The following is a 21101-nucleotide window of genomic DNA, read 5'->3' as shown; positions in this document are numbered from 1 at the left end:
TTCATCTGTAAAACATATTTCCTAGTTCATTCTAGTACATTTCATCAAATTGTTTCTGGCAGCAACACATCTGGTATTACTTCAGTAGCATCAAAGGTAAAACCTGAAGCTTGATTTTACAGGAAACTTTTTCACGCCCCTAGTCCCCTACAAGTAGGCCCCCACCAGTCAGCTCTCCCTCTCAAAGGGAAATGTAGCCTATGGTCATCTGGGACTTTGCGACTTTACTTCGGGGCATCACAACAGCACAGTGGTGAGCACAGCTGCCTCACTGCGCCAGGGTCCCGGATTCAATTCTGGCCTTGGGTGACTGTCTGTGGAGTTTACACGTTCTCCCCATGTCTGTGTGAGTATCCTCTAGGTGCTCTGGTTTCCTCTACAGTCCAAAGATGCGCAGGTTAGGTGTATTGACCATGCTAAATTGCCCTAGTGTCCAAGGATGTGCAGGTTAAGTGGGGTTATGGAGTCATGGGATAGAGGGGTAGGGAGGGGAGTGGGCCTCGGTAGTGTGGCTCTATCAGAGGATCGGTGCAGACTCGATGGGCCAAATGGTCTCCTTCTGCACTAGAGGGATTCTATGGTTCTATTCTATGGTCCTATGGGATAAACTGCTTTGTTTTACAGAAAAAATGCATTTTGTCAATGATGCCATCTGCGCACAGAAGAACTGTATGCAGCATTTTGCAGGAAACGTAATTCATGCTCTGACTGAACTGTGTAATTACACTACTGACTTAAAACAGGTTAGTCACTACTCTGTTTTTGTCTGATTTATTTATTTAAGAAGTTGGACTAACGATGGATCTAACAGAATTTTGTACCAAAGAATTTGTACTTAGTTGAATCTAATCGAACCAGCATTTTAGCTTTACAATTTTATATGGTGTATAGGTTTGCACATTAGAGTTAATTGAGTCCAAGATGAAACAGATTTGCCATTATGGACAACTTTATGTGCTTTTTTGTCTGCATCTACTTGCATCTATTTGCTGGCTATCAAAAAAGTATCTTTAGAGGTTCTTAAGCAAATAGAAGCTGTCAATTTGTTTTCTTCCTACACTGTTATGATTTGGAACATCCTTTTCATCATATTCCATGGACGAAAAATTTTCATGACATCCATTTGAATTTAAATAATGTGATTCAGAGTTGTGTTAGCAACTAGATATAGAAAATAGCCAAATTAAATACATCAGTATATCATAATATACTTTTTATCAAGTACTGAAGCTGAGGTGAGTCAAGTACAAGGAATCCCTTGTGTACTAATATAAAGAAATTTCATTATTTGTGTTGGATAGCATTGCATAGCATCCCTACAGTGCAGAAGGAGGCCATTTGGCCCATCAAGTGTGCACCGACCCTGTGAAAGAGCACCCCACCTCAACCCATTTCCCCACCCTATCCCCATAACTCCACCTAACCTTTGGGGCAATTTAGCATGGCCAATCCACTTAACCTGCACATCTTTGGATTGTGGAGGGAAACCGGAGCACTCGGAGGAAACCCACGCAGACATGGAGAGGAAGTGCAAACTCCGCACAGACAGTGACGCAAGGTGGGAATTGAACCTGGGTCCCTGGCGCTGTGAGGTAACTGTGAGTTATTTCAATAGAGGATGTGCAAGCCCCAAAGATAACAGTCTGGAGGATTCAGCCTGATAGTGTCAAGTGGTCATTGACCGCCTTTGTTTTGGGATAGTGGGGGATTGAGGGGGAGGGGGGGAAACACATCCAATTGCTGCTGGAATCTCTCCCCAGGCTTATTTGGCCAGATTAAGTGGTCTCCTCTTTGTGTCTGTTGGGAAGCGATAGTGCTGCCTTGCCATGGGAGCACGATCTGCAGGAAGGCATTGTTAAACTGTGGTGCTGGTTGATTTTTTTTCCCTCTGCTATGGAGCCAGCTGCATCCCAGTCCATTCCTTGTGTTTTCAGATGTGTCACATGGGTGCTGGGATCTTCAGCACTGTATCTGAGGCAATCCTGAACAACAAAGCAAGGGGCATGCAGGGACAACCCTTTAAATGTGGCGCTAGCGCCCACCTTTCAGTCATGTGACATCACCATCAGTACATCACTCGCTCACTCACTCATTCATTCACCCCTCCACTCATTCACTCACTTATTCATATTATCCACTCACTCACTCATTCATTCACAAGTCTACTCGCTCACTCATTCATTCATCCATTCACTCACTCACTCATTCATCCGTCTACTCGCTCACTCACTCATTCATTCACATATCCATTCGCTCACTCACTCATTCATTCACCCGTCTACTTGCTCACTCATTCATTCACCCGTCTACTTGCTCACTCACTCATTCATTCACATATCCAGTCGCTCGCTCACTCATTCATTTACATATCCACTCGCTCACTCACTCATTCATTCACCCGTCTACTTGCTCGCTCACTCATTCATTCACCCGTCTACTTGCTCACTCACTCATTCATTCACATAGCCACTTGCTCGCTCACTCATTCATTCACCCGTCTACTTGCTCGCTCACTCATTCATTCACCCATCTACTTGCTCGCTCACTCATTCATTCACATATCCAGTCGCTCGCTCACTCATTCATTTACATATCCACTCGCTCACTCACTCACTCGCTCACTCACTCACTCATTCACATATCCACTCACTCACTCATTCTTCAGTCACCCATCCATTCGCTCACTCATTCACTCATTCATTCACCCATCTACTCACTCATTCACTCACTCACTCGTTCATTCACCCATCCACTTACTCACTCACTCACTAATTAATTGAGCCATCCACTCCCTCACACACTCACTCATTCAGTCACCCATCCACTCGCTCACTCACTCACTCCCTCATTCATTCACCCATCCACGCACTCACTCACTGATTGACTGACTCACTCATTCATCCACCCACTCGCTCACTCGCTCATTCATTCACCCATTCACTCACTCACTCATTCATTCACATATCCACTCACCCACTCATTCATTCACCCATACACTCACTCACTCATTCATCAATCCACTCACTCGCTCACACATTCATTCACATATCTTCTCGCTCACTCATTCACTCACTCACTCACTACCTCACTCACTCCCTGACTTATTTATGCTTCTGAGCAATTTTACCGGAGGTGGGCTCCATAGCTGCCCATCCAACAGAGGTGAGTAGCTGATTCGGCCAGTTAAGGGACCAGTAGATGCAAGTGGCTAATGCTGCCAGAATCTTCTTGGCGATGGACCCTCTTGGCAAATACTGAAATGGCATGTTAATTTGCCAACTCCCAGAATATTTGAACTGTCGGCAAACCTCTGACCGATATGGGGTCAGAACCCAGAAATGGTTCCAAAGTCTGAAAGGGCACAAGAACCTACTTGCGAAAAGATGTCCCTTTTCTCTTTAGTATCAGGTTTGTACCGATGTGCTTAGCTTCTGTGGATGTAGTTTATCAAAAACATAGTGCTGGATTCTCTGTTTGGGAGACTAAGGCCGTGATTCAGCGGACTCAAGTTAAGGTCTGCTGAACTGTGCGCCAGCTTGTCAGCAGGAAAGGATCCTCGCAGATCGGGGCCACCCTTTACCTGGCAAGGTCCCCTGAGCCCAATCCGTGGCAGTGCCCCTGGCACCCTGTCAGTGCCACTTGGACACCCTTGCAGTGCCCAATTGGCACTTCCAGGCTGGCAGTGCCAAATTGCCCGGGTGCCAGGGGGAGTGCCACTGGTCCTCCAATGAACACCCCACCCCCAGGTCTGTTGCGACCTGTCCACGTTTGTATGGACCAGTACTAAACAACGCCCTAGCGAGGTCTCCCAGCCGCAGCCGCTGCGTTCGGGGAGCTGGGCGAATATGGCTCATTTAAAAATGCAGATTTGGATCTCGCCCAGTGAGGGAATGAAAGCTCCCGGCTCTCCTGACAGCTGGAATGAGAGTGTGTGGTGAGAGGAGCGCTCATAAGCAGCTCCAATGTGTCAGGCGCTTTAACGTAAATTGCGGCCTCAGTAAATCTGGTGCCAGTGGGGCTGGGAATTGCTTGAAATTCACGTCGGCAGAGAGCTCGCCTATTTGCATCTTCTGAAATTTGTTCCCAGCAGGTACACGGATTGCATGTGATTCAGTTCCATGGGAACACATAGGGAGAGATTTAGTGACCCCGTTGTGCCTTGCATGAACCTGGGTGAATCGCACGCGAGCCTAAAATCCGACGTCCGGCCATATTCTCTGCCTGATCGCAATTCTCGCTGCCGGCACTGGGCAGTGGAGAACCCAGCGCATTGAAATTATGCAGAAAGCAGGAAGGGTTATTGGAAAATGAAAATGTGTTTCTATTTTTACAATACTATCTCTTCAGAATGTGCCCAATGGTGTTTTTAACACTATTGTTTCAAGGTTCATTTGTTGTTACAGCAGGGCATGTGACAATATCAATGTTGATTTTTTTTGTGAAAACTACTGGCATTGATTTTGTTGAATTATGTTGCTATTTCCCATATAGATCTTCAGAGAAACATTCACTTTCCCACTCCAGAAAGACTGTGTGGGATATTTTAATATCCTTGCGCAAATTCAAGTTGCTATGAACAGGACAATGCAAGGAATTGATTATGCAGTGAACAACGAAAACTGCAATTGTGAGTTGACTTCATCAATGAGTGAGCAACTATATGAAAGGTAACTTTTAAATCTAATTGTTATATTTTAAGTAGTTACAGTCTATCCAACCTGTAAAATGTATCATTTCACTTAGATAGAGTGGTCATATGCATACAAAGCTGGCCTACTGCATCCAGGTTCAATGTAAGGAGTCTTTGCAGCTGGTTTAATTGATCTGCTCCTGTGGTAGGCACTGCTGGCATAACAACTTGACAATAATTTGCATTTCTCTGTGAACGAGAAGGGTTTTTTCCTACATTCTATTAAATGAACATGAAGACATGAGAATACACAAGAGTCTATTGGATTGATGCAAACAATTGTGAAATATAAATGACTAATTTGAATCCCTTGCTTGAGCACTGTTCCTCAGCAAGTGAATAGTAGGTGGTTGGTGTTCCACCAATGTTGGTCTGAAACCAGGGGGGGCCCTCTTGCGCCAGCATCTGTCATCAGCGCCAATGGCAGTGTGGGCTCAAAATCGCAGGAGAATTGGGAAATGAGATTCTCGCTAGTCAGATCTCGTTGCCCGATTTCCCATGCTCCTCACTAGTGTCATAACGAGGTTCACACCCAGACTAGGCGAAAACCTAATTTTGATAGATTTACATATATTATGATGTGGAGATGCCGGTGTTGGACGGGGGTGAGCACAGTAAGAAGACTTACAACACCAAGTTAAAGTCCAACAGGTTTGTTTCAAAAACTAGCTTTCGGAGCACTGATTCACCTGAGGAAGGAACAGTGCTCCAAAAGCTAGTGTTGAAACAAACCTGTTGGACTTTAGCCTGGTGTTGTAAGACTTCTTACTGTACATATATTATGATCTCATTACCGAGCCCCCTGCGACAGGATCCCCCGTCACTGAATATTCACACTTAGCCAACATGACGTCAGGGCCAGAAACTTATGTGTCTGGGCCGGGTGCACGCCTGACCCGAAAGTATTTAAGTCTAACAATAAGATGTTGGGAGCATTTTCCGACGTCATTGTGCACATGTGCAATTTTAAGGTCGGCAGTTATCCGAATCGGATGCACGCCCGTCCGCTGACAACTAAAGGGCCAATTACGGCCATCAAATGTCCAATGGACAGTGATTTTATGCGGCCCGTGCTATTTTTAGCTCATCACACAGGCAAAATGGGTCAGTGCCCATTGTGATTTTTGCATTTCCTTATCCAAGGACAGAATAAAAGGCCCCCAGAGGAACAGCAGTTTCTCTGTGATAGAGTTCGTAGCTGTGTGAGTATGAGTTTAACGCGAGTTTCCTAGTTATCGTTTAGCAATTGACGGTCGGCATTTCAGGATTTCCCTGGAAGGTTGTCCTGAGGGTTGAAGGACAGTGTTCCATCATTTCCAAGGCACTGATGCTCTGCACCTGGTCTAGTGGGGATAATCTACTCTGCTAGTGGGACTTCCTCTGAAAAGGAAGAGAGGCAGGTGGAAGAGGAGACAAAGTGAGCACAGGCAGTGTCCAAAGCAGAACCCTGTAAGAGGAGAGACGCAGGCTCAGTTGGTGCAGGGCAAATCGGGAGGCCAAGACAGGAGGGAACACCAAAGGTACCACTGCCTAGCGGTTAGAGTGTACAGGCAGTGCACTGACTACCTGCAGATATCTGAGGTCCAGTGCCACAGGAGGCTTCCCCTCTCCAGGGCTTCCCCTCTCCAGGGACAAAGTGAAATTATAGGTCCCGAAATTGCCTCCAACTGCGTGGGAGATGACCCCATGACGGTGACGTTGAAGGTCACAGTGATCCTCAACTTCCACACCTCCTGTTCATTTCAGGGCTCTGGGATTTTGTACTTTGTCTCGCAATAGCCGCATACAGTAGTATCGAGCTCGTGACCAATACCATCTTCAGAGATGCCCACACATTCATCAACTACTGGAGAGACGAGAGAAGCCAGGCAGAGAGAGCACAAGGGTTTGCAATGCAGCAATGGCTGGGTTCCCTCGCACCCATGGTGCTATAGACTACAGGCATGTGGCCATCAGGGCACCAGCAGGAGAGCCGGGAGCTTTCATCAATAGGAAATGATAAAGCTCGATGAATGTGCAGATTGTCTGTGACCACAGGACACAAATTCTGCAAGTATGTGCCTGTTATCCAGGGAGTTCACACAATTCATACATCTTGCAGCACTCCCAGGCACCAAGGCTACCCATGATTCCTGAAGGATTGGATGAGTGGCTCCTGGGTGACAAGAGCTATCCCTTGAAGAAGTGGCTAATTACCCCATACCATCACCCAAGAACTGAGCCAGAGGAGAAATATAACTAGAGTTATGCCCTCACAAGAGTGGTAGTGGAGAGGACCATCGGACTGCTCAAGATGCGCTTCCGATGCCTTGACTGATCAAGTGGATCATTGCAAAATGCACCAGAGGGTGTCTTCCTCATAGTGGTCATGTGCTGCACCCTGCACAATCTAGCTCCGACAAGGGGGGCTGAGGACAGCAAGGCAGGACCACAAATCAGGGAGGATTACTCCAGTGATGGGCCTGAGGATGAGCCTGGGATTGCAGGTCCAAGCGTGATCTTGGAACTCCGAGCATGTCCCTGAAGCAGCCTCTCCACGCGAGTCGCCACTTTCTCAGGAGAATGTCTGCTCAGTGCTCAGGGTCAGTGCCCATGTTCTGCATGGGCTCTTCACTGAGGGAAGCCATGGCATGCAGTCCCTCATGGATCTCTGCCTGATCTCCCCCCGCATCTTGCTGGACATAAAGCACCTGTCGCCTCATGGACAACTCCAGAGGCTCCTCATCGGCCCTTGATTTAACATGGTCTTGGTTTTCAGCAGTGCTCCCACTGTTGAAGCCTGGGACCTCTCTGCCTCTGCCAGCTCCTCACACAAGTGTGATGTGGCCATAACACTGGGTTGTACCTGTGGAAGCGATACCTAATGCCCACCGATGTGTGAGTATCTTTGTTGGTGCCTGGTACCAAAAGACAGCGTGATGCAAATCAGGAGCGATGTATTCCTGTGTGCCTGATGGGAGGTCCTTGGGATAGCCTATGGGTGCTGCAGTTGACTTCTCTGCTGATGGAAAGCACCACACATAACCCTCAGCTTACAACCCTATACACCATCTGGCCAATGTGCAAAGCATGTAGCCAGCTAGCCAGTTGAATTGAGGAATATGTTTATGTGACTTCATATGGACATAAGAACAGCATACAAATATTCCAAACCAAACAGAAAATTTAAAGTAATGAACACAAATAATGTCACCTGCCGAAAGTTTGCGCTTGCGGGTGCTGTATCTTGGTGCCCCCCACCTCACCGTCAGCGGCACTGGAGGCAGCCTACAGACTTTGCTATCATGGTCACCACGGTGACCTTGTCAGGCATCCTCAGACCACCAGTGCCTGAGTTGGCTCCAGCTGGAAGGAACATCCAGCCTCATGGCAGGGTACTCCTCTGATATCGCGACATTGTCAAATGCAGTGGCCACTGGTAGGGGGCAGAGAACCTGGTACCCTCATCTGGAGAACCCCGAAAGGCGCCCACAGAGACAACAGACAGCTCATCCGGCAGCGTGATGTGCATTTGCACCTCCCTGCCCACTATTTTTGGACAGTCACCTAGCCGAGAGATGAGGCGCCTCATTCACCTCACACACTTGCAGTGACCTCCAGAGGTCACAGCTGATGTGCTGCCTTGCAGGTCCGACTGCGACCCCTGGAACCTCTGAAGCTGCCTCTCCACGCGAGTTGCCACTCTCTCAATGGAAGTGTGTGTCTGCTCAGTGCTCAGGGTCAACGTTCATGTTCTGCATGGGCTCCTCACTGAGGGAAGCCGTGGCATGCAAACCTGCATGAATCTCTGCCAGATCTCCTTCGCACCCCTCTGGACATAAAGCACCTGTCGCCTGATGGACAACTCCAGAAGCTTGTCACCTGCCCCTGATTCAACATAGTCTTGGTCTCCAACAGTGCTCCGACTGTCGATGCCCTGGTACCTCACTATTTCTGCCAGCTCCTCAGGTGAGTGTGATGTGGCCGTACCACTGGGTACTACCCGTGAATGCGCTACCTAATGCTCACCGATGTGTGAGCATCTGCTTTGGTGTCTGATACCAAAAGACAGCATGATGCAGGTCAGGAGCGATGTATTCCTGGGCGCCTAATGGGGGGTCCTCGGGATAGCCTGTGGCTACTGCAGTTGGCTCATCTGTGGAAAGAAGGCAAACATCAGCGAATTCAGTCATCATCATCATCACTGTGTATACTAGGTGCTCTGCTGAGCCAATGAGAGATGTTGCATGGTGCCATCTGCATTGGAGCTTCAGTGGGCACTCTGGCTGGAATAGCTCACTTTCTGATAAGAGACCACTACTGTATCCACGGCACTTGAACCTGGTACATACACATTTGCCTTCATCCCAGATTCCCATCTCACCAAGGCAGTGGGAGCGTGTTGGCCAGTGGCAATCCAACTACAGAGCATCTGTCTTGCTCCTTGTCAGCATGAGCAGATTGGGGACTCATCCACAAGTTTAGCGGCGCTCTGCAGTATTGTGACTTGTCTTCTCCTGTCTCCTAAAGGACAATAGAAAGGCTCATTAGGATTCTATCTTCCTTGAGGCTCATTACAGGTGCTCTTTCCCCCATCACAGGCATTTAACAGGCCATTTCACTGCAGCACACCTCCGCAGTCCAATGCACTTCAGCCTGTTCTGCTGATAGTCCAGCTTTGGCAGGGCAATATTCAATGCCAGTAGGTATGCCCCGAAAATAAAACTCAGTCCCAGGTGCCTTCAGTTGTCATTGCCTCACTTTAGTGGTCATTGATCGTGCATCAATTTAATAAGCTACATTTAAAAGGATGGAGCTCCGAATCAAGCCGGAGTGTCTGCAACTCAGCCCCCATGCGGCGAACTCAGAGGCAATCTTCAAGCACTGGCTGGCGTGTTTTAAACGATACCTCGGGACGGCCGAAAACACACCCACGGGAGAACAGAAAATGCAAGTCCAGCACTCGAGGATGAGCCTGGAGATTTACCCTCATCAAGGAAGCGGAAGACTTCGATGCAGCAATAGAACTGCTAAAAGGACATTATATTCGCCTGGTAAACCAGGTCTACACCCGACATCTGCTGGCAACGAGGCGACAAATCCCTGGGGAATCGCTGGAAGAATTCTACCGTGCACTCCTAGTGTTGGGGAGAAACTGCAGCTGCCCCCCAAGTTTCGGCGAGCAAACACACTGAACTCTTGGTCCGGGACGCTTTCGTGGCAGGTATGCTGTCCTCCCAAATCCGCCAGCGATTGCTAGAAAAAGACACTCTAGGTCTCAAGGAGGCACGGGCCCTTGCAGGCTCCCTGGATGTGGCCTCCAGAAATGCCCGCGCTTACGTTCCCTTCCGCGCGGCAGCCCCCTGGGCAGCGTGGAATGCCTCCGCAGCCGACCCCGAGACATCCCCATCCCCCCACATGCTTGTGCTGTAACGGGGCCTGGCAACCCCGGGTACCCCCGCCAGCGCTGCCCGGCCCGCGCATCCACCTGCAAGGGATGCGGTGAAAAGGGCCATTTCGTGGTGGTATGCCAGGACGGGCGGTTGCCGCGGTCTCCGGCGGCGAATGCGGACCGCCACCACAAACCTCTCCACAAACCCCGTGCGGCCAGCGGGCGCCGCCATCTTCCTACTCCAGGGCCACGTGCGGCCCCCTACTCTTGTCCCGCGGACGCCACGTTAGGTGGATGGGCGCCGCCATTTTGTGCACCCCCAGCCATGTGCGACCAATGGGAGCCGCCATCTTGGATGGACCCGCAGGACCCCAGCTCGGCTGACCACACGCTGCCCGAAGAGAACACTCAACTGCTGCGATTAGCCTCGGTGACTCTGGATCAGTCCCGGCCTCGAACACTCTCAACTGCTCCAACGACAGTATTTATCAACGGGCACGGGACGTCCTGCCTAATCGACTCTGGGAGCACGGAGAGCTTCATACACCCCGACACGGTAAGGCGCTGCTCTCTCCACGTCCACCCCGTTAATCAAAAAATCTCCCTGGCCTCCAGTTCCCACTCATTAGAGATGAAGGGGTTTTGTGTAGCAAACCTCACAGTCCAGGGAAGGGAGTTCAAAAATTACCGGCTCTACGTCCTTCCCCACCTCTGCGCGGCCACACTCCTACGTTTGGACTTCCAGTGTAATCTCCAAAGTCTAACTTTCAAATTAGGCAGCCCTATACCCCCCCCCCCCCCCTCACTGTCTACGGCCTCGCGACCCTTAGGGTCGACTCGCCTTCCCTGTTTGCGAACCTCACCCCGGATTGCAAACCCGTCGCCACCAGGAGCAGATGGTACAGTGCCAAGGATCGGATCTTTATCAGGTCAGAGATCCAAAGGCTACTGAGGGAAGGAGTCATTGAAGCTAGCAACAGTCCCTGGAGAGCTCAAGTAGTGGTGGTAAAGACCGTGGAGAAGCTTAGGATGGTCATCGACTACAGTCAGACCATCAACAGGTTTACGCAGCTGGACGCGTACCCTCTCCCCCGCATATCCGACCTGGTAAACAGGATTGCGCATTACAAGGTCTTCTCCATGGTGGATCTTAAGTCTGCCTACCACCAGCTCCCCATCCGCACTAGTGACTGTAAATTCACTGCTTTCGAGGCAGATGGGTGGCTCTATCACTTTTTAATGGTTCCCTTCGGTGTCACCAACGGGGTCTCAGTCTTCCAGCGCGAGATGGACTGAATGGTTGATTTGTACGGTTTACGAGCAATATTCCCGTATCTCGATAATGTCACCATCTGCGGCCACGACCAGCAGAACCACGACACCAACTTCTGAAAATTCCTCCAGACCGCAAAGATCCTTAGCCTTACATACAACAAGGATAAATGCGTGTTTAGCACCGACCACCTAGCCATCCTCGGCTACGTAGTGCAAAATGGAGTTATAGGCCCAGACCCTGAGTGCATGCGCCCCCTTATGGAGTTCCCCCTCCCTCACTGCTCCAAGGCCCTGGAGCGCTGCCTAGGGTTTTTCAGTTACTACGCCTAGTGGGTCCCCAACTATGCGGACAAGGCCCGTCCCCTGATCCAATTCACAGCTTTTCTCCTGTCGATAGAGGCCCGCCAGGCCATCAGCCGCATCAAAACGGACATTGCAAAGGCCACGATGCATGCCATTGACGAGTCCCTCCCTTTCCAGTTCGAGAGCGACGCGCCTGACGTAGCTCTGGCGGCCACCCTCAACCAAGCGGGCAGGCCCGTGGCCTTCTTCTCACGTACCCTCCATGCATCCAAAATCCGCCACTCCTCAGTCGAAAAGGAGGCCCGGGCCATAGTAGAAGCTGTGCGACATTAGAGGCATTACCTGGCCGGCAGGAGATTGACTCTCCTCACTGACCAACGGTCGGTTGCTTTCATGTTCGATAATGCACAGCGGGGCAAGATAAAAAACGATAAGATTTTGCGGTGGAGGATCGAACTCTCCACCTACAACTACGAGATCTTGTATCATCCCGGGAAGCTAAACGAGCCTCCTGATGCCCTGTCCCACGGCACATGTGCCACCGCACAAGTGGACCGCCTCCGAGCCCTCCACGAGGACCTCTGCCACCCGGGGGTCACCCGCTTTTTCCACTTTATCAAGACCCGCAACCTGCCCTACTCCATCAAGGAGGTCAGGCCAGCCACTAGGGACTGCCAAATCTGCGCTGAGTGCAAACCGCACTTCTACCGGCCAGAGAAAGCGCACCTGATAAGGGCTTCCCGTCCCTTTGAACGCCTCAGCATGGACCTCAAAGGCCCCCGCCCCTCCACCGACAGCAACACTTACTTCCTGAACGTGATTGACGAGTACTCCCGGTTCCCATTCGCCATCCCCTGCCCTGACATGACCGCAACCACCATCATCAAGGCCCTCCATAGCATCTTTGCACTGTTCGGGTTCCCCGCCTACATACATAGTGATAGGGGGTGCTACCAGTCTCCCGCTGGCAGGAAGTCTTCCCAGATGCCCTCCACTCCATCCAGTCACTGCTTTGTACCACAACCAACCAGACACATCACGAACGTCTGCTTGTCTTCTCCAGGAAGTCCTCCTCTGGGACCTCACTCCCGACCTGGCTGGCAGCTCCCGGACCTATCATGCTCCGAAATCACATGCGGGCGCACAAGTCGGACCCATTGGTCGAGAGGGTCCATCTTCTCCAGGCTAACATCCAGTATGCCTACGTGGCATAACCCGACGGTCGACAAGATACAGTCTCCCTACGAGACCTGCTGCCCGCCGGAGCCCCACGCACACCCCAGCCACCAGTCCCACCCTCCCCTCCACCAGGGCACCTTACAGGATGATCGGTCCTTCCGCCGGCCCCGTCTAGGCCCCCCACCCACCGACGAACCTCGCAGGCGCTCCCTTCCCAGGTCAACTGTTTTCCCCACCAGTGCCGTCGAGGGGTGTCAAAGCTGCCTCAGAGACCGAGGCCACGCTCCCGGAGTCACAGTCGCCCGAGCCTCCACCAGAGTCACCACCGAAGCTCCGACGATCACAGAGGACGACCAGGGCTCCTGATCGACTAATTGCTTCATTTTAAATTGTAAATTTAAACCATAAATTGTAAATAGTTACTAGAATTGTAAATAGTTACAAAACGCTATACGGAGGTATTACGGTTCCTCCATAACTAATTCTACCACGTTGCCATGTTTGTAGTATCAGGCCACCACCCTCGTCGGACTCTTTTTTAACAGGGGGTGAATGTGGTAGTAGAGGTATTACGGTACCTGGTAATGCTGGAACACCATTGGTAGAAATTGTATGCTTCCTGTTGGTCAAGCTGTATGGCAGCTCCACCCTGCTAGGCGGGGTATAAGAGCCCGTGCCACCCCAGCACACTTCATTCTGTACCTGAGCTGCTGGGGGAAACATCTAGCTTATTAAAGCCTTCAGTTGGACTACAACCTCGCTTTAGTGGTCATTGATCATGCATCACACCCACAACCTGTGAATGAATAAATAAATCAAAGCTACTCTATCTGAAATCTAGGGCGGGATTCTCTGGGCGCACCCGCCCGGTGACCGGAAATACCCCCCCAAGGTCAATAGATCTTTACATGTTTCGTGTCCCATCTGTAGTGATATGGCAGCGAGCGGGGCAGAACAATCCAGCCCCTGGTGTCTTTTATGCAGTAGTGTTTAGTCTTTTCTTTTTTCTCATGTTCACAACACTAATGCCATTTTCTTGACCATTAAAAAGTTAGGATGGTAAGTACCACAATGCTTGCCCTGAGGACTTTGAGACTTTGGAGTTACACAGTTTTACGCTTGAAGAACACATTCATGGTATATATTAGGTCTGAAAACAAATGGTAATAAATAGGAATACTTGTCCAAAAGCATATGAAGATTCGCAATTAATCAACACTATACAGTAAAGTCTTTATGGAACCTCACAGGTGCTTCAAAATCTTCTGTAACCGAAAGGAATTCTTGGGCATTAAAACATTAGCTTAATATAGGTGGCATATTTGAGGTTCTGTCGGTTTGTTTCTTAAGGCTTCTTAATAGTGTCTTGCAACCTTACAGCAATTGACCTCAAAATCACCTCATGGATAGGGTATAATCACAGGACAATATTCCATATCAGCTACCATTTAGTATTTTTTAATTTTCTTGTTTTCCAGGTGTGAATTTGCTGCAGCAACAGTTTATCCAAATAGCACCTTTGTAACTGTACTTGAGAGCATTGGAACATTTCAAGGTAAATTTTCCACAATCTACCAGAAACTGGCACTGCCTGTTTGAAAGATGGGTTCAGCAACTGCACGTTAACATTTCCTGGGTTTTGCATTGATAATAGCAGTGAGGCCAAAATCAATCACCGTTAGAATTAAGTATTTGATTGAAGAGCCTTTTTTGCCTCTTGCTTTGTTTAAGACGCTACAAATGCCCTGTAGAGGGGCTGCATCGATCAGATGTGGGTTAGAGCAAAATAATGGGCAAAAGCCTGTGATAGCTTTGTCAGAAACTATCAGCTCAGTGAATGGTGAGTATCATTCCTTTGCCAGTGACTGTAAAAATTAAGCCAATATAATTTTTTATTGTGTAAAGGTGAACGTGTGGCAAATGTCTTCAGGACTAATACAGTAACTGTGATGAAAAGCTTGGGCAGAGCTGACAGGAATGAGTTCAAACCATGCTGAAAACAAACAGAAATTAACAGAAACATTTTGAAGATATTTATCTGTGTGGTTAATGGAAATATACTGCTCAGAGATGAAAATACTCAGAATTAGATATTTTTATCCTTCCGATTGTCAAGTTTTAAAAATATTTCAAGGGATGTGAGCGTTGCTGGTGAGGCCAATCCTTAATTGCCCTTAATCCGCTGTCCATCTGATCTAGGTACACTAATAGTGCTGTTATGTTTCCAACCAGTGACTCCTTACTGCTACTACAGTAACAGCAATCCATTTGTTTCATTTTCAGTATTTTATGTGGATCTGATTATATTTACAATTTCTTTTCATTTGACTTACTAGACTAATGCTATAATCATTAGATATTCTTAGCCAAACCAAATGTAATACTTTCTTAAAAATAGAACAAATCTTGCATAGTTAACAGAATTAGAAGATCACAGTTGTTAATGCTTATGAATATTAAACCCTAGTTAATAAATGGATGTCCATAAAGTATATAATGGGCACTTCTGAGGTGGATGATCCTTTAGTAAAGTAAAAGTGAATTTTGTTCAACTTATTACTATTTTGGCTGCACGACAATTATTCCAGCACCATCTTTATTTTTAACCGAATATTTACATGATTGATGTTACTTTCAATCTTATATTATGTTACCGTCAATCTTATAAGAGATTAATTCATTTGTATTTGATTATTTTGGATAGGTTTACCACTAGAGAACTGTGTGCCAAACATCACAATGTTGAAAATGCAATTGCGGCAGATCAACAACCTCTCATCGGAAGCCATTGATTTATTACTGAAGGCAAACTTGACTTTCTCAAAGGTATCTTCAAGAGTTGCTAGTCTGGATGCAGCCACTGTTTTCTAACTGGAAATATCGGGTTAGGTATAGGATAGATTGGCCACCAATTTCAGTAAAATAAGAAGCAAATTATTTGCAGGTAACATTTTGTAAACCCCCATTGAGTTCCACCTTGGTTATAATCGGGTTTGAATTTAAGCAGGAGGTGATATTGCCAATTTAATATATAATGGATACAGCTCAGTGTGGGAAGTAAGCCTTAAGTTAAAAATTTAAGAGTTCATTTTATTTCTAAAATGTAAAGATACGTGGATTATTAGCAGAAAGATTAAAATGTACAAATATATTCAAATACACCCTAATGCAAATAATTTCACACATAAGGGTAGAATTCAGCGGGCCCGTTCGCCGCGGGCGCAAGTCCCGTTCTGGCCACACAATCACTTGAGAGGACCATAATGGGATTTGCGCCAGTTTTCGCAATTTGAGCTCTCCTCCCCCTCCTCCCCCCCTCCCCCCCCCTCCCCCACCCAGCCCCGCCAAACTGGTGAAGTGAGACTTGATTTCAAAAACAAAAACCAGAAGTGCACTGGGGCTGCAGAGACAAGTAAAGCCCCCGGGTGCTGAGGGACAAGTGCTCTGGCTCCAGGGATTCTGTGGGTGGAATATTCCCAAAATTGCACAAAGTGCTGAAGCAGACAAGAAAAGCTGTGTGAAACTCATTGGTTTCACAGATGCCATTTCTCGCCTGATTAAACAGCACTCTGCACAATTTCAAAGTGGTAGTGAGAATCGCACAGCCAGTTTGGGGAGGGCCGAAACACACCAGCAAAGTCACGATAAGGTGCCCCGATCGCAATGTTAATTGAAAGATCCCTGCATGGACATCGGAACAGTCCTCCCTCCCCCACAGGGACATCAGGACCCCCATTCCCCTCGAAGATATGCACCCCTGCCCCTCATCGAACAGCCCCCCAACCCCCTAGAGGCTTTTCACAGTTTCTTCATACTTGTGACAATAAAAGATTATTATTAACCCTCACACCATGAAGTGTAACCCCACCACTCAAAGATCAGGGAACCCCCATGGCGCATGAATCAAGGTGACCCCCCCACCCACCTCTGCTGGCATCAGGGCACCACCCACCTCACTGACACCAACCCCACACCACTTCACAGTCTCTGCCCCCCCTAACCCCAATGCATGTTCTAGCAAACGTCGATTCTCCCCCCTCCCCACACACACACACACACACACACACATCAGGGGAATCTCCAATGCGGTTTCACAGCGGGCCCATCCTGGCACTGTCAACCTGGCACTGCCCAGCCACGTCCCTCAGCACCCAGGGGCACACTCACCTCTGCATCTTCAGTCTGGTCATCGCATATGGTTTTCGTTTTTGAAAACCAGCAGCGACTGGCTCCAATGTGACGTCACACTGGATGGGTAGGAGGATAAGGTTTGGGCCGACGTTATGGTGTCAAGATTGGTAAGTAGATGTTAATGTGTTTAAAATTATGGAAATCAAGTCTCATGTCACCAATTTGAGGAGGGGGGGGGGCGGGGGGAAGCTCAAATTCAGATCTTGTTGACGCAAATCCCGTTATGGTCACTCAAGATATTTTGCGGCCATAACGGGATTGAAAAAGGAGTAAAACTCTGCAGAGTACCAGATATTAAAACTTGGCCAAGTAACAAGTAAATTCAGAAGAAAATAACTAATTCAGGGGCATCACGGAGACGCACTGGTTAGCACTGTTGCCTCACGCCGCCGAGGACCCGGGTTCGATCCCAGCCCTGGGTCACTGTCCGTGTGGAGTTTGCACGTTCTCCCTGCGTTTGTGTAGGTTTCACCTCCACAACCCAAAGATGTGCAGGCTGGGTGGATTGGCCATGCTAAATTGCCCCTTAATTGGGAAAAGAAAAATTTATATAAAGAAAAAGATAATAACTAATTCACAGAATGTCCAGTACATGTTTACATCTGAAGGGCCCAGTGCACAGCAGCTGCCGATTCCTGTGGTTTCTCATTAGACACAGCAGTGTTGATGTGGAATTCTCCTTTAAGAATTCTTGATTTGCTTGTGTAAGGTCCTCTGCTGGATTTTTCAAATGACAAACAGATCAGCTTTGGTGAGAGAGGTTTCAGAAGAAATAGAAATGGATAACATTGTTGCCCCAGTAGGGCAAAATTCCAGTTCATGTTTATATCCAAGAGCTGAATCATGTGACCTCTCTCTCAGGTCTTCATAGACTTTGGGGCCTGGATAGTCATCCTTAAGGTGGTAGGTGGTCAGGTGAGTCTAGAAAATTTCCAACTCAGCTTGCCTACCTCAAGTGAAGTTGTCCACCAATGTGGAATTTTCATTGCTGGAGGCGGTGCGAGCTGGAATTGAGCCAGCCTTTCTAGAAGAAATTTGGAGGCAACTACAAGGGCAGCTGCATGCTGAGGTGGTATGCTTAAAAGGCCCACCTCAGTATTGGGGGATTTTGTCCCAAACCCACTTCATCACACCCCTCATGCCGCCATAAATTGCTGTGCCTTTACACACACCACCTACGTCCTCTAATTCCCCTTATGCAAAGCTCTGCCCTTCAACCCCTGCCCTCCAACTCCTCATGCCCCCTATGCTAAGCTCTGGTATTTACATGCACATTGACCCACTTTGTCCTTTCTGGAATCAATGAACATCACCACGTAAATTGGGATGTGTAAATATAGCTTTAAAAAATGTAATGCTTTGATCAAATTTCCCAATGCTTGAAAGAAAATTAACTATAAAAAGTTAAATTCACTGTAAATTCAATGATAATCTATGATTAATCTAGGACAAAGGTTCGGCACAACATCGTGGGCCGAAGGGCCTGTTCTGTGCTGTATTTTCTATGTTCTATGTTCTATGAAAATGTCTGGACAGGCTAATAAAAATGTCAGACTCTTCGATGTTTCAAAAACCACAAACTACAAACCTTTAAAATCACTAACTTATGTCAACAAACAATCGACTGCAGAGAGCGTGAGCTGTCAATCAAATAATGTTTCCTCTGAGAACCCAAGGATCCATTTAAATAACAGAACACTGATTTCAGTCCAAGAACTTTGACAATTATTTTGTTAGAATCAAAAAATGCATGAGGTTAGGGCTGAGTTTTGACATAACGTACAGTATCTTTTATAGACTTCAATTCAAAGGTCAGCATGCTACACACAGGCTCTCTTGGACTGATGGTTAGGCATAAGATCAAATGGTTCTATTTTATAACTCTGAGGTTGTCTTGTTTCAAACTACAAACATAGAGTGACATACAGTTGATGAATAAGTGGCCATGAGCCTTTGAATAAAATGTAATGAGAATCTAAATTGTTAACAAAAATTAATTTAAAATACAAAATTGTCTCAACAGGGCCAAACCTAGGTTGCTCTGATATATCTGAGATAATAATGCAAGACCTTGGTAATATCTGAAAGTCCAGGGTCTACTCTACCTTTTGATTTCAAGCAATTCCATAGCATTTTAGAGTACTTTTTAATTTCCAATTGCTGAAAATTTTAAATAATCTTAATGTTGCAAAGTTCAATTTCATGTGACATTAAGGATGATAAAGTATCTAGAGTGGTTTACAATATTTTGTTTTTGCATCTCTTAGTTATATTCTCATTGATATGAGATATCAATTAATTATTAATGTTGATATTGATGATGGATGTTTCTTTTTATAGTTAATTCAAGGTCTAATTACCACAGTAGACCGTTGTAATGAGGCAAGCCTGGCACAAATACTGTCACTTTCAGGCAACCGAAATATTTCATCAGTGACAACTGAACTGTGTTCCCTGTCTCCTTGGCAAAGTTATAGTCTTACTGTAACAATCATCCAGAACATCGATTTCAGGTGCCTCACTTATAAGGTAAAGCAACGTAGATTTAATTTTATTTTCCTATGTTTTCTGTTCTTCCAATCATTCTTTCTCCCTTTTGCCATTTCTGTGCAGGAATTATAAGCTACCTTGTCACTTCCTTCACTTCTGGTTCACAGTAGAAAGCCTGGGGAGAGTTTTAACTCCTTGGCCAGCCAGAAGTGAGGGGTACCTATCGAGCCTGGGGAAAACAGGAAGTCAGGGTTACACTGCTTGCTGCTGAGTTTTGGCTGTGTGTGTGTGATGTTACGAACCGGTTCCCCATCTGAAAGCCAGACTAAATGACAGACGGTGGAATTTAAATTCAATAATAATCTGGAATTAAAAGTCTAATGACGACCATGAAACCATTGTCGATTGTCGTGAAACCCATTTGGTTGACTAATGTCCTTCAGGGAGGAAAATCTGTCATCCTTACCTGGTCTGGCCTACATGTGACTCCAGACCCACAGCAATGAGGTTGATTCTTAAATGCCCTCAGGGATGGCCCAGCCAACGACGCCCACATCCCATGAACGAATAAAGGGAAAAAGAGGTCCAAATCCTTGACCGGGAGAGAAGAAGACCTAGGATGGGTGATCCAGGAACTGAGTCACTTTCACAGGTCTGGTGGGGGAATTCTCAGGCCTTGGTGGAGGAGGAAAATTGTACATATTGTTACTGATATCACCATGTAGTTCATACATAGAATCATAGAACCTTATAGAACTTAAGGAACCCATTCGCCCATCACTTTTGTTTAACTCCATAACAGATTGATGAATCTTAGACATAGACGTAGAATTTACATTGCAGAAGGAGGTCCATCAAGTCTGTGCCGGCCCTTGGTGTCATGTGAGAATACCTTTAAGAAATGGGTGTTTAAGAAATGTACCTTTGAAAAATGGGTGTTTATTAGTGATGTCAGAGTGTGGGTGGAGCTGGGCTGTCTGTCAGATTTTTACTTTCGTTTTAGGCTGTTTTCTGCAGGATGTGTTTTAGTTTCGTTTTCAGTGTTGGAGCTGTAGCCAGACCAAGCAGGTGTACTGCTGTTCTCTCTGCCATCAAGAGACTATCTCTTGATCATTTGGTGAATTCAGAATTATAAATGTTCTCAGTAGTGAATGTGAACCTAATGTGCTCTGGTAAAAGGTGTTTTAAGTCTTATGGATGTGAAAAGGAAAGCTTAAAGGATTACTTAGTGTTATATTCTTTAGGGGTTGCATTTGAATTAATGGTTGCTAAGATGTTCCCTGTATGTTTTAAAAAGGTTAACTTGAGTTCATAGAATAAACATTGTTTTGCTTTAAAAAATACTGGTCCATTTCTGCTCTACCATACCCGTAGAGTGGGTCGTGTGCTCCCCATACCACAATCTAGTAAAAGTTGTGGGTCAGGTGAACTCCATGGTACACTTTGGAGTTCTCTAAACCCTGGCCCATAACAAATTGGGGGCTCCTCCGGGATTAAAGTCTATCTATTGGATTGGTTTAGTGAACTTAAAGACAGTGAGGGATGAGCATATTGTGGTTGCTTTTTAGGTGTGGTATTTTAATTTAAGTAGGGAGTGTGTTG

At 47.1% G+C, this 21101-nt stretch overlaps 1 protein-coding gene across 1 annotated transcript in view; it reads left to right on the top strand.

The window, feature by feature from the left end:
* Positions 1–21101, top strand: part of LOC140425056 (ATP-binding cassette sub-family A member 13-like) — a 505398-nt gene that overhangs the window by 234200 nt on the left and 250097 nt on the right. The window contains exons 19-23 of the mRNA XM_072508872.1: positions 625–743; positions 4492–4667; positions 14297–14373; positions 15523–15644; positions 19350–19538. Coding sequence (XP_072364973.1) covers positions 625–743; positions 4492–4667; positions 14297–14373; positions 15523–15644; positions 19350–19538 — 683 coding nt within the window. The remainder of the gene's footprint in view (positions 1–624; positions 744–4491; positions 4668–14296; positions 14374–15522; positions 15645–19349; positions 19539–21101) is intronic.

The sequence above is a fragment of the Scyliorhinus torazame genome, chromosome 6, assembly GCF_047496885.1.
Source record: "Scyliorhinus torazame isolate Kashiwa2021f chromosome 6, sScyTor2.1, whole genome shotgun sequence".
NCBI classification, from domain to species: Eukaryota; Metazoa; Chordata; class Chondrichthyes; order Carcharhiniformes; family Scyliorhinidae; genus Scyliorhinus; species Scyliorhinus torazame.
The sequence above is the reverse complement of the archived record's forward strand: the minus strand, read 5'-3'. Positions and strand labels throughout refer to the sequence as shown.